Source organism: Diadema antillarum, unplaced genomic scaffold, assembly GCF_040938485.1.
Source record: "Diadema antillarum isolate AM-2024a unplaced genomic scaffold, OU_Dant_1.0 seq00001103_RagTag, whole genome shotgun sequence".
Taxonomy (NCBI): Eukaryota; Metazoa; Echinodermata; class Echinoidea; order Diadematoida; family Diadematidae; genus Diadema; species Diadema antillarum.
Window position 1 is genome coordinate 1,376,105 of NW_027271919.1, and position 15,233 is coordinate 1,391,337.

General features: G+C 38.1%; 1 protein-coding gene across 1 annotated transcript in view; it reads left to right on the forward strand.

Annotated features, from left to right (window-relative positions):
• Positions 1-15,233, forward strand: part of LOC139743694 (uncharacterized) — a 31,647-nt gene that overhangs the window by 7,667 nt on the left and 8,747 nt on the right. Inside the window, exons 5-8 of the mRNA XM_071654153.1 lie at positions 1,512-1,673; positions 2,566-2,727; positions 7,241-7,467; positions 14,368-14,531. Of these exons, the coding sequence (XP_071510254.1) occupies positions 1,512-1,673; positions 2,566-2,727; positions 7,241-7,467; positions 14,368-14,531 (715 nt within the window). The remainder of the gene's footprint in view (positions 1-1,511; positions 1,674-2,565; positions 2,728-7,240; positions 7,468-14,367; positions 14,532-15,233) is intronic.

Here is a 15,233-nt window from a genome sequence, read left to right on the forward strand (position 1 = left end):
CATGATAAAAAAAAATCATGGGCGTACATACTCGAGCAGGATTCGAACCTACGACCTCCTGATCACCGGACAGGCGTCATCTCCACTAGACCACCGAGCTTTCGCCCGAAAGCAAGTGTTGGTTCTAATCCTTATAGCATGCAGCGGGTACTGCTTTGTTATTCAAATTTCATGAATTTCTTCCGTCGAGATGTTTTCATTGCAACTGATTGACAAATTGCCCTACATCGACGTAAATAAGCACTGAATTGATCAGTGTTTTAGTAGTAGCCATGATAAAAAATCATGGGCGTACATACTCGAGCAGGATTCGAACCTACGACCTCCTGATCACCGGACAGGCGTCATCTCCACTAGTCCACCGAGCTTTCGCCCGAAAGCAAGTGTTGGTTCTAATCCTTATAGCATGCAGCGGGTACTGCTTTGTTATTCAAATTTCATGAATTTCTTCCGTCGAGATGTTTTCATTGCAACTGATTGACAAATTGCCCTACATCGACGTAAATAAGCACTGAATTGATCAGTGTTTTAGTAGTAGCCATGATAAAAAATCATGGGCGTACATACTCGAGCAGGATTCGAACCTACGACCTCCTGATCACCGGACAGACGTCATCTCCACTAGACCACCGAGCTTTCGCCCGAAAGCAAGTGTTGGTTCTAATCCTTATAGCATGCAGCGGGTACTGCTTTGTTATTCAAATTTCATGAATTTTTTTCCGTCGAGATGTTTTCATTGCAACTGATTGACAAATTGCCCTACATCGACGTAAATAAGCACTGAATTGATCAGTGTTTTAGTAGTAGCCATGATAAAAAATCATGGGCGTACATACTCGAGCAGGATTCGAACCTACGACCTCCTGATCACCGGACAGACGTCATCTCCACCAGACCACCGAGCTTTCGCCCGAAAGCAAGTGTTGGTTCTAATCCTTATAGCATGCAGCGCGTACTGCTTTGTTATTCAAATTTCATGAATTTCTTCCGTCGAGATGTTTTCATTGCAACTGATTGACAAATTGCCCTACATCGACGTAAATAAGCACTGAATTGATCAGTGTTTTAGTAGTAGCCATGATATAAAATCATGGGCGTACATACTCGAGCAGGATTCGAACCTACGACCTCCTGATCACCGGACAGGCGTCATCTCCACTAGACCACCGAATCCTGCTCGAGTATGGACTGCAAATTGTATAACACCAAGAGTCTCAGACTTTTCAGTTTACCGTCCTTTTTTTCACAAAATTCTTCTACCGTATGATGGAATACAAAAGGGAGGTTATGAAGTTTAGGTCCAAGCTACTGACCCAGTCCAGGACAGTATCGCTTGGTTTGACAAGCTCTGTAAGTTCTCGTGGTAAATTCCGAAAGCTCCAGTCGTCCACTGTGTGTGCAAATGATGAATTGTTATTTTTATTTCTCTAAGTTCATACACATTTGAATTTCAGATAGAGAAGTAAGGATGAAAATTTCCTTCTTTAATTTGTATTCTGTCTCTTGCTCAGAGGAAAAGAAAAAGAAGATCAGAGACTATAGACCAGGGGGGTTTTCTGGACCCCATAGAGCTGATGATGTGCAACTTCCAAGGCAGGTTAAAATCTCTGTAATTGGTCCTATGGGAGCCGGGAAGTCCTCATTCATAAGGTCGTTGGACTACGCCCTCACTGGTAAATTAACTGATTTTTTGACACTGCTTCAACAATAATCGTGGGACCACAATGTGTAAACCTTTAAATTTCACCTGACATTTTGAAAAATAGCACCAAACACCAAGTTTCCTTGTTTTTGTCTCTTCCCTGCGCCGATTTTTGAATTGAAAATGATTGCTTTCCAAAATATTTTGGTTTGCAACTCTGCTTGCAAACCAAAACGGTAGATTCTTTTTGTCTAACATGAAACTTGTTTATGACTTGTGTTATTTGTGAAAGAGTGAAAAAAATGCGTTGTGCTATCCCGTAAGAAGCTTGAAGCATTCATAAGCTAATTTGAAACTCTGCAACCATAGCAATCCGAAGGGATTTTTTAAATTAATCTTTTTGTTTACTAGGATGTTCAACACGTCAAATATCGATTCTCTTCTTCTATTTCAAACTTTTCAGGGGTTTACTTTTCAAGACGAGTCTTTTGTCGAGGTTATTTACTGGTGTGTGAGACAAGAGGGACACTTCATGATGCATTTTGTCCTACAAAGTCGTCGGCCAAATTTGCTCTCAGCCAATCAGATACAAGGATTTCAGTAATTTATTAGAGTTTGGCGAAAAAAAAAAACCTGACAAAAGCTTCATGATATGGCCCCTGAATAACCTTAGCCCAATTTCGACTATGTATACATTGTGTAACAGCAGTTTAAACTATCTCGCCTGTGGATAATGCCGCAAATCATATAAACCATGTTAACCTTCTCTTGCTCTTGTGTACAATGGAAACGAGAACAAAGTAATGCGACATGCGGAACAACTTGTTAGAACATGAAACCATCATATCTGAAATATAGAAAAACTTACTGTGATATGAAACCGGTTTTTTTTTCTCTCTTTTTTTTTTTGGGTGATGTCGCAGGGAAGTTTACAGACACTATTGAGGATGCTGGTAAAATAACATTTGATGGGAATACTCTGGATATCACTGCACACGACCTGACTAAATTCATCGTCGTGGAGGAGAACCGGGAACTTAAGGATCTCGATTCTAGGCGAATTGATGACCTGTTTAAGTTCTTCCGTAAGTCTATCAATAACGAGGCATCATCTCACCGTTGTTTTACCCAAGCAGAAAACTGATTGGCGCTGTTTTGATTAACAGATTGAATCACTGACACAATGTCTGTACTGTGCTATACATCAAAGTGTCCGTTACCATTCATTTGCTTCAGGCTTTAAGTTTTGAGAAGAGCATAAGTAGCTATGCATGCAGCATAACATTATACGGTACTACCCAGATTCATAGGTAATACTGTAATTATGTCTCTCAGTGCAATTAAATTTCCTGTGAAACAACTGTAGATTTTGTGCTCAGTGTTCACACCCGTAGCCAAGAGTTTTGAGAAGAGGGTGGGTACAAGACAAGAAAATAGACCTTTCCTGCTGTCTTGGAAATAGATATTGACCACATTATGATATCTCAATCTGTGGTATGCGGGATTTGTACAGGGGCGTCTACGGCTGGTTTTGATTCAGACATGTTTACATATCTCTTTAATATCTAGCTTGCAATGGTGGGATAACTCCCATATAACATTAGCATAGCAACAATACATTCAAATAACAATTCATTTGATTCAGTCAGGTCGTTTGTAATTGAAGAATATAGGGATGAGACTTACTGTACAAGGGGTCAGATAGGTGGTTATAAGAATAATTTTGATTTGAAAAAGAAAAAGTTTTTATAGAAAAGTTTAGTAAGAATAATGCCTGTCAATTGATTAGCGAAGGGCCATATGTTAACATCATGTCATTATAAGTCTTATATAGCATTACAGGCTGAAATACAACCTGCATCGTTTTGTGGTTTCTTGCTTTCTCTTTACCCAGAACTCAACTGTTGCATCCATTGTTTTCATACCTAAATCTTATAAATAAATTATAGGACGATGTTAGCCAAATCAATTTGAAATGTATTAATAAGCTTACATGCATTTTCACCTATGTTCATGACGCTGGTGGCTGTGAAGGATGCAGAGGAGTACATTGCTTTATTTTAGTATTCAAGTGAGTATGACATAACCTTACGCTCAATTTTGTTTTTACATGTTTCCTCAAGGTTATGTGTTACCGTTGTTGATCAGTTGTTTTTAACAGCGTAATATGCAATCGTAACAGTGGCTCAAACACACAAAGAGAAACCAATGGCAATTTTAATCAAAGAATATTTTACAGTTCAGTGACGGATCCAAAGGTGGGCGCACAGGGCACGCGCCCCCTCTTTATTTTTGCTATAAAAACAAATGAAAGTAAAAGAAAACTAGAAATGTCGCTTTGGCGACTGGTATGCCTCCGCCATAATGCATGATTTTCCTAATAGGTGTAGATAGTACATGTGGACAATGTGTGATTACATTTTCACAAAATTGGCAAAATATTGAAATGACAAGTTTGTCACAAATGTGTTGAATGTTCACCTTCCTTGACCTAGGTTTAATTGGATGAATAGGAGAGCATGTATCTAGGGATTTAAGGACTTTAACTTGACTTTGACCCATTCATACATTTAGGCATTGAGTAATTTTCAAGGTACAGGTGTGGAGAAAAAGTGCAATTTCTGAATTGAATAGTAAATTGTTACCATTTTCATCTGGCCCTTGACCCTAAAATTCATAAGATAATCACTTTCAGGTAGAACATGCATAATATGTACTAAGTTTCAAGAGAACTTGAGCCACTTCCGAGATATGGAGGAAAAAGTTAGTTCAGCACTTTCACTTGATCTTTGACCTTTTGACCTTTGAGGCAAAAAAGAAGAAAAAAAAAACTTTCCAGAGAATTTCTATTAGGTTACACATGCATACACCAAGTGTAAAAAAAAAATAACCCTGCTGGCATTGCATAAATATGAGGGAAATAGTAAAATTTTGAAGTGTTGCACTTGACCTTTGACCCCTGACCTTTGACCCCATGAACCCTACATTCTCTAGATAATCACTTCCAGTCAGTACATGTATATGCTATGTTCCATGAAGATACCTTGAACAATTTTCCAAGGTACGGAGAAAAAGAAGAAGTTTTAGTATTTTTACTTGACCTTTTGACCTTTGACCTTTGACCTCACGACCCAAACGTTCACCAGAGAATCTTAATTGGGTAATACATGTATACACTAAGTTTCAAGAAAATATCTTCAGGCATTCAATAGATATGGTGAAAATAGTGACATTTTATGTATTTGCCCCTGACCTTTTGACCTTTGACCTCATGACCCAAACTTTTACCAGAGAATCTTAATTGGGTAATACATGTATACACTAAGTTTCAAGAAAATATCTACAGGCATTCAATAGATTTGGTGGAAATAGTGAAATTTTCTGTATTTCACTTGACCTTTTGACCTTTGACCTTTGACCTCACGACCCAAACGTTCACCAGAGAATCTTAATTGGGTAATACATGTATACACTAAGTTTCAAGAAAATATCTTCAGGCATTCAATAGATATGGTGAAAATAGTGAAATTTTATGTATTTGCCCCTGACCTTTTGACCTTTGACCTCATGACCCAAACTTTTACCAGAGAATCTTAATTGGGTAATACATGTATACACTAAGTTTCAAGAAAATATCTTCAGGCATTCAATAGATTTGGTGGAAATAGTGAAATTGTCTGTATTTCACTTGACCTTTTGACCTTTGACCTTAGACCTCATGACCCAAACTATCACCAGAGAATCTTAATTGGGTAATACATGTATACACTAAGTTTCAAGAAAATATCTTCAGGCATTCAATAGATATGGTGGAAATAGTGAAATTTTATGTATTTGACCTTGACCTTTTGACCTTTGACCTTCAGCATGTGCACCCAAAAGTTGATAGGCACAACTTCACCCCCTAATACACATACATGCCAAGTTTCATTAGGATACCTCAACAGGTTTTGATAGTTACCTTGTCCACAAAATTCATTACGGACGGACGGACGGACGGACGGACGGAAGGACGGACGGACGGAAGGACGGACGGACGGAAGGACGGACGGACGGAAGGACGGACGGACGGACAACCCGAAAACATAATGCCTCCGGCACTACTTCGTGGCGGAGGCATAAAAACGGGGGAGGAGGGCTGCGCAACTTTTAATTTTGTAACTAGGCGCCTCCCCTTTACCTGGATCCGTCCCTGCAGTTGGCTTTTTTTTTTTTACCTGCTTTTACAACGATCGCCTTCTGGTTCGTGATCGGACAAAGTAAAGGTAATGTAATGTTTAATCAAAGAAGCGATGCTTAATAACGCGAAGATATCAAAACAATCGAATAATTTGATGTTATCGTAAATGGCGTGGATATAAAGAAGACACAATAACCAGATTAACAATGCAAAGTATCCTGTCTATCCCAGAATATGGGTAAAGGCTTGCAGAGAATCAATAACTGTAAAAAAGTGTCTTTTAATACTGTGAGAAAAAAAAATGTTTGTCAAGTACGTGTTATCTTAGAGTGTATGGGGATACATTATGCCAACACATTCTACTACATAAAAAAAAAATAGTTTCCATGACATAAATTTATTAGTTATAATCACCTGAGTTTTAAACACTTTTGATCTTTGGAAGAACACAAATTTTGAAAAATCGAGTATAAGCCTACTTCCTTAGAAACTTTACACGATCCACATGCCTGAAAATCATCCATGCCATTATGATTATTATCACTAGACTGTTGATATCGTTCTTCATTCTGTATGCTTTGAACACTTAGCTCCCGTCAGCCCATTGCTTCACTGAACGACTTTCTTTCCGAGCTCATTTCAAGGAATTGCGAGGTTTTCGGTAAGTACTTTTTGGCACTCTCTATTAGATAAATTGATGATTTGATTGATAATTTCATTAAAAGAAAATTATGTCAGACAACGAGCGCAGTAGATACTTCAGATCAATTCACAAGTATAATATCATTATTTTTGTTGTGATGAGTTACTTAAATTTGAATCCATGAGCTATTCAACAATATTGATGCTCAAAATATACGTTTTGCAATCAAATTTGTAGCTGTGAATTAAGTAACTTTTAATAATTCACGTTATCTATTATGTCCTTATAATACCAAAGTATCGCTGCATTGCACTTCTTGTTCAGTGTTTCGAAACGTTTTGTAAGCGGTAATGAAGTTTAAATGTATTGGCGTGAGGGACCGAGCTAAAAAAAAAAAAAAAAAATGAGTTTACTTGAATATTGCTGCAGTGTTCTCCTGTAAGCTAATGTCTCTTACATTGTGTGTGTGTGTACATAAGATTTCCCAAGGTGGTTTTCAGCAGTTGTGCAAAAAGCTGCAGCAGTTTATGTAGTAGTATTGGACGGTTCACGTATAAATCAGTCATTCTCAATATTAACATCATCGTCCTCATCTTAGCCACAAAAAGAACCAATGCCTACCAAACCAGCGTGATGGGATATTGGTTACTCCATTATTACCGCCTTTAACTATCCTTAGCAAAACGTTGATTGTATGCTGAAACTGTAGCCATGAATGGGTTAACAGGGAGTAAGTTTACTGGACAGGTGTGCATCATCCATTCTATAATTCTAGGAAGCTACCCTGTCCTAGTGCTAACCCACAGTCACGATGCCGAAGCCCTTGGCAGGAAGATTACCATCAGGGATGAAGCCAAAGCAGTCGCTGGCTTGGGTCAGAAACTCTTCTTTGTCGAAAACTTCACAGAAAGGCTAGAAGACAATGGCCCAGAACTTGAAGAGAGAACTCTAAAATTCCTCAACGTGTTTCTCAAGCTTCTGGAATTTGCCGACGACAATCTTGTTCGGCATGCCTACAACGAGAAAGAAAATGGGATGCAAACCAACCCTCGTCGGTTACGGAATTTTTTTCAAAAGAAAACCCAAAGTTTGATTAGCGAGTTGTGATCACGTTTCCTTGCACTGCTATTTATATAACACCTGCAATATTGTCAAGGTTGATAATCATGTTTATCAGCATCTAAGAATCTACACCCTACAAGCAATGCTTTTATTTAGATTCCTCATATTTCACATGTTTTATTTTCTTAAATGCTGTGTTCGACAATTCACCAATGCATTTTGTTTTGTTTATGTTTTATTTGTTGAAATGTGGAACATGGAACAATAAATCAAACAAACAAACAAACAAACAAACTCGTTAAAGTCTGGTGAATAGTACCGCACTAAAGTTGCAGAATAAAGCAAGAGAATGATTTCTTGTGATTCCACCCGAAAGATTTTATCATGAAAGCAAGAGAATATTACGCAAAGGGGTGAAGGTAAACTTATTTGTGAATTTTCCTCAATTTGTCTCCCTCTACAAATGAAATTTGTAAGATCGCATCTGCAGACCTATATAATGTAACAAACATGTCTGAAAAAGTGAACTACGGGGCACCAGAGGGGTTTATGATTTAGCCAGCCGTCTCGTCATCACTGGTTAGCCATGGTTGCCCTCTAGCAGCAATGGCTCGGATAACACCTAGTCAGAATTGCCCCTATTCAGAATGAATGACAGGATAGAAGATGTACCTTTTCACTCTATGTTAGATGATGATTTTTTTGATTTATTTAGACCTGTTACGCCGGAATTTGATTTTCTAGATAAAGAAGAAGCTTTTAATACACGCTCATATCTTTTTTCATTTACCTCTGTTAAGAACCTTGTTAGCTCAACAGACTTTTATTTATGTAGGTCCAAGATTCTGGAACTCCCTTCCTATGGATATAAAAAGTGCCCCTTCATTGAATTCTTTTAAAACGAGATTGAAAATGCTTCTTTTGAAGTCTTATAATGTAACTGAATGTTTTTAATTTTGTAATATATTTTGTGAGCACGATATCATCTTCTCTTCTTTGACTGAAAGGCTGCGTTTTCTTGAGGTATCACTTATTTTTACTACCTGGTAGTATTCTATACGTGCTCTCGTTTATTCGTCCTCACAGTTGAATCTCTTCCGCTGGAAAGCTGCTCGACAATTTGTCACTTTAGAAAACACCTGGCTAATTGTCTCTGTGGGCTTTCGCCCTTGGTGTATGCATCAACAAATTTTTGGTTTCTCTCTCTCTTCTCTCTCTCTTCCACTTTTCCCTGTTTGTTGTTCCTTTTTTTTTCACACTTTTGCTTTCTTTTTTTCTCTATTCCCCGCTTCCCCAGTTTCCCGCACTCTTTGTAGTTGTAAGTTTTCACCCCATTTTCCCCCTTTCCCTCAGAGGTATCCACATGTTACAAGCTTAGTCTTTTGAGTGGGTACCTCCACTTTTTTTCTCCTCAGTGTGTATGTATCTTTATTTTACTGATCATGTAGACAAGAATATGTTGTTAATCCTGTCTGGTTATATATATTTACAACGAGTCGCATGTCAAGTTCATGATATTGTTTCTTATACATTCTGTTGAAGAAAGAAAGTGAAAATAAAGTTTGAATTTGAATTTGAATTTGAATTTGGTGCGACCAAACATAAATTGTTATAATATGCCTTCCGACCTGTGTAGATAAGAAAATGAACAGAACCAAGGATTATTTGATTTAGAAAACATCATATGTCGCTCTTGACAAAATCCCGCACCCTCAAGTCGCAATTCATATCGGTCATATCGAGCTATGAGAAGAATCACACAGAGTTATAGAAATATAGTCTTGCGTACATTAACATGATTAAAAAAGTTATTGGATTATCCAATGATCCTCTTGTTATACCTGTACCTTGATATTTTTTTCGTAACTTATAGGGCATATATTATGCAAACCAGATAAGGTGATAGCGACACCAACTTTCAACTCTTCCATTGATTTGTTCACAAAATACCATAACAACCAGTTTTTACTCATTAAATCAATTATTACAGTCAACCTTACTTGAGTTTGTTCCCCCCCCCCCCCACCAAAAAAAAAAAAAAAAAAAATGGTGAAAGGCTGGCTAAGTCGAAGGAAAATTTTTACCCATAATGGATTCAAGATTTGTACATTCTATAAGACGAAATTCGTATGCGTAAGTTGAAGGCTATTTTCCCGGTCACATTGGATTCGACTTGGCAAATTTGAGTGCACAAACCGTCTCCCTGTAAGTGTTCACTGCCGATCTCCACCTTAGAACAGTAATTTGATTCCGAAAGACATGCATGTACGTGTTTACATTATTTATGAAATTGTTTGTAAATCATGGTGTAGTATAGAAGACTACAATATCACCTTGGCTGAAAGCAACAAAAAAAAAAATGATGAGGTTGAAGATGAATTTCATTTTCCATAAACTTTTTACGCTTTACATTGCAGAATATGCAACAGGTGATGTTGTTTAGCCCCCTCAGAACCACGACTACCGACTATGACTGTATAATAAGTAGCTATTCTTCTAGGGGAATTAAAATGTTAACGATGTTATGACATGCTATTGCAATGGATTGTATACTGTGATGATCGTCATGTCGTATCTTTTCTTTTGGAATACAATGTATATACCTTCATGTGTATCATTTTATCCCAGTGCAATTCAATGCATTTTTGTCTTTCAGTTGTGTTGAGCTCATTCTAGATGAACAAATTTTGTGTATACATGCCAGCTGTCAGACAAAAGCCTGAATTCAGGCCCTGGTAGTATCAAAGTTCAGTCTTTGTGTGTGTGTGTGTACAAAGGTGCCTCATGTAGGTGTATTCCATGCCCTCTCTTTTATTGAAACTGGAATCCCTGTAACTGGACTGTAATAATATCAAACTAGACATTTTTATGTTGTCGACGATAATACAGCATGTGGCAGCATTGCAAGACGTAAGTGGCTATATAATACAGTACAACAGCCACGCGTCATCTTCTGGCTATCGTATAATGAGGTAAATAATACTAATACTGTATACCACAACCATTCATATACATACAGTTGTATTATAACATATAACAGAATATTACATAAGGTACAGAATATGAACGGTTCACATAATAAAGAAAGGATTTACCTTATTACAGGCGGATATAAAGGCTTGCGCATTAACTGCACATGCGCAACAATGTGATGCGCATATGCAACCATACGCCAACCCACACATACACACACACACGAACAGACACACTCAACCCACACAGACACCGCCGCAAGCCTTTATATCCGCCATTAATAAGGTAAATCCTTTCTTTATTATGTGAACCGTTCATATTCTGTACCTTATGTAATATTCTGTTATATGTTATAATACAACTGTATGTATATGAATGGTTGTGGTATATTAGTATTATTTACCTCATTATACGATAGCCAGAAGACGACGCGTGGCTGTTGTACTGTATTATATAGCCACTTACGTCTTGCAATGCTGCCACGTGCTGTATTATCGTCGACAACATAAAAATGTCTAGTTTGATATTATTACAGTCGTCTGTCACACAACACATAAGATGAGGATACTGAATTGGTGTTTTTGTTATATACCTTCATCTCAATTAATAACACGAGTTTGATATGAAATGTATTCAATAATATGCAATTGATTATGTATATTATTATCGGAATATGTTATATACAGCTGTAATTACGGATTGATTGATTACACAGTCATTATAGACTCACGCCAGTTAGATTTATATTAGTATATATATATGAATATATATTTATTAGTGTAGCCATACGAGTGAGTCATTTTTGTATCGTTACAGCCCTGATGAAGGTCCGTTTGGGACCGAAAGCTCGGCGGCAATAAACAGGCACGTTGACCCTAGCTACGTCCACCTTGCTCTTCTTTTCACACTGAATGTAAAAAATGAAGGAGCTACACTGGTACTGTAAATGGTCGAGACCCCTTCTCGCAGTCTATATATATATATATATATATATATATATATATATATATATATGAAGAGTTTGTTTGCCAAAACCGATAAGTCCATATTTGCCAAACGGAGATATTTGCGATTAAAGGTCAAGAAAAATAAGGAGAATGATAAGAAAATATTTGCTTCTTTTGACCATAACTTCAAAAATTTACATTTATATGTAGTGACCAATATATCATTTTAAAGGTATTATTTTGTACTTTATGATAGAGACCATACTTCAAAATCTTCAAAAATGGACTTATCGGTTTTTGCAAACAACCTCTTCGTTTTTATACATTGATATTTATATGTATATATACACATATATATTTATATGTATACACACACACACACACACACATATATATATATATATATATATATATATATATATATATATATATATAGTATGGTTCAAAAAGTTTGCGAATACGATTATCATCCATGTGACTGTAGGCAGAGAAAAGATTGTTCTCCCAGATGAGACAAATAATAATAAAAAAAAAATGAGTCGTCAGCCGACATGCAGACAGTCCTATTCTTCGACTTTTGGTGGTCACATTTGTAAAATAATATTGACCAATCATATCAATATGATATCAGCAGCTACTGCGGAAGTACAATAAGGAGCATCAATGACGGCTAGCAGTCAATGAGGAAAAGTCAAAGTCAGCGCCAAATTTATACCTTTCCATTTTCCTGGTAATGTCCGCAGTTTGTCCGCATGCCTAACTTATGTTGTCCGGAAGGCATCCTGATTGTCCGCGTTCATTCCTGGTGTAATCCTAGATGTTTCCACGCTGCTCGGCTACGATTAGCATATTCCGAGGTATTTTGCGCTCTTCCGGAGTGATTCCTTGGAATGTCCGCAGTCAGTCCGCGGACAGTCAGCGGACATACCTAGGAATGTCCCAGGACAAGCCGATACACACACTTATTCCGCGTCTGACGCGGACAGGATGCCGAAATGACAGAATTTTCTTCCGCAACCCTTCCTGGGCTTGTCCGCGCCTTAGTGGACGTCCGCCCTAAAGAGAACTTTTCAAGAAAGAATAACAATACATAATAGTCATTTTTACCCATTTAGACCTGGGTAACGTATATAATGAAAAACATCGGCATAACTTTAAATTAGTCAAGTCCTGTAAGAGCATGAGTATAATGTGCTTGGAACAAACGGAAGTTGTAAAGCCAGAGTCCATTCGGGTGGTCTGGCTAGTAGGCCCATGAATATAGATTTGTGTTAATGCGTGTGTGTGTTTGTGTGTATGTGTGTGTGTGTGTGTGTGTGTGTGTGTGTGTGTGTGTGTTTGTGTGTGTGTATATGTGTGTGTGTATGTGTGTGTGCGTGTGTGTGTGTGTGTGTACGTTTGTGTGTCTGTGTGTGAACAATCTGCTGATAGAATGTGGCATGATAATGCAGATGAAAATTAATGCATAACCAACATTAGGTCTTACACTGAAGCATATTATTTTCAGTGATAATCAACATACTCCATGAACATACTCTTTTCTTCGAAATAGGAGTCTACATGGATATGAGGGGCGCAGCTCGGCCCGAAGATAATTGTACCCTCGGCGAGTTCCATAATAGTAACTGACCAGGAGCTCGAAATTAAGTAGAATATAGGCCATGTTCAAATTTATTTATTCATTCATTTACTGTACTTTCTTTTTTTTTAGGGGGGGGGGGGGGTTCAAATTCATATGAAAAAGGGGAGATGGATATGAGAAGACTAATTGTTTAGAAAAATCATATATAGAGGGATCTTTTACTGTCGTATACGAAGCTTGCATCGAGCGATGATCAGGGTTCTTGCGGTTCTGAAAAATCTTGAAAAGTCATGGAGTTTTTAAAATATTTTTCCCATGCCTTGAAAAGTCATGGAAAATGCAGAATCATGGATATATTACGGAAAAGTTGGAGAATTTATGCATTCATTTTTTTTTTGCCTTTCAATGATCACCTTTTTTTTTTTGCAATAATAGTAGCAAATATTGTTTCTAAGACAAGAATTTCGTCAAGAAGCTCAGACCAAATTGTCGTCCAACGACAGTGTTGATGTAATAATACACAAGCCGTAAATGATAGTAATTGGCCTAGTCATTTCCGTTTGTTTACCACAAACCATTTAGATTAATTTCATGAAGTTATTGTCTAGGAAAAGGGTTCTGGATTTCTAAGAGTTTATTTAGGAAAGTCATGAAATTTATTTTTGTAAAAGATGGAGAAACCCAGGATGATGTCCTTCAACATTGCTTTTTGATGTCTCAATTAGCCTACATGAACTATTTCAGAAAGTGTTGAATGAAAAAAAAAAAGTGACGTAATTTTGCAAATACATGTACACTAAAAGTCTTGCAGTATCATGGAGTGCGTCCAAGCATGCACCAAACGAACAGCACGCATGCCGCCCATGACTATGCAATACACGTGTATATATTTTTTCATTTAGCCACCCGAAGATTTCTGATATGCAAAGTCAGTAGCAATGAGAGCAGATCGCCCCCACTTTTTTTGCATCATATTACTACAAAGGAATACAAAGGTGTCATCACTCCCCCCTCCTCCGCTTTTTTTTTTTACCCCGCAAGTGAGTAAGTAGCACTAGAAAGAAATAGATCGAAACCTTGAAGTGTGAGCGCAGTAAGGTTATATTTTTGCGCTGAAGACCTTTCTTTTTTCTTTTTTTAAAGGAACCCCCAGAAGCTACTGTAGCGCTGAAGGCCTTTTTTTTTTCGTTTTCGTTTTGCTTTGTTTTGTTTTGTTTGTTTGTTTGTTGTTGTTGGTGTTTTTTTTTTTTTTTTTTTTTTGCTTATTAACTCATGAGACCCGGAAGTGTCCCCCTCCCCCACCCCCACTTTTGAAAACGTACACCCCCTCTGGAGCAGCTGCTAGAAAGTCTCTGGAAAGATTTCGGAAGTCCCCCGTTATTGGGCGCTGAGGGCGGCATTTCAAACATGGCGGCCCCCTGTGATGAAAGAAACACGTTCTCTGTCGAGCAATTACTGGGTCAACTCGACACTTTCGAGCAGTCAATTGGCATCTGTAAACTGTAAGTTACATTTTATCTTCATTTGATAAAGGAAATCATGTTAAAGATACATGATGGAATAAGAAAGAGTGAGAAAGTGATGCTCAAATATAACGAGACTACTGCGACGCGACTTCTTCAGTCCCATGGGCCTGATTTGGTGTAAGTGCGATAGTATTATTGGAAAGCAGCAACAGTAGTACGCGCGCGCGCGCGCGCCCGTGGCCCCCATAACCTGTCCCATCCTAATGGCATTCTGCTGGGCACATCTTTCTTATTATTGAAATGTATTTATTGAATAACAAGGCATACTCGTGAAATAGGCCCCACCACTGCGTGTCCGTACAAATACTACGGCGGCTCGCCTGTTTATACTCGTGAATTCAGCCCCACCGTGTGGCGTTCATCGGTAGATAAGCACGGCGGTGGGGCTTTCTTCCACAGTATAATACTCGTGAATGCGGCCCCACCAAACGGCGTTTACGCGAGATGCATACGGCGGTGGGGCCGATTTCCACAGCATAGCATCTTTCGTCCTCCCTTTCTCCCGTTTTTTTCTTTGGTCTTCTACTTTTTGTTCTCGGAAGGACTCCCTAATGTCCCTTGACTAATTTAATGGCCAATTTAACCATAAATACAACCCTACCTAACCCTAAACCCTAACCCTAACCTAACCTTGCTTGCTAACGCACGGGTGCACGCGCACTGCGGTGGGGCCTATTT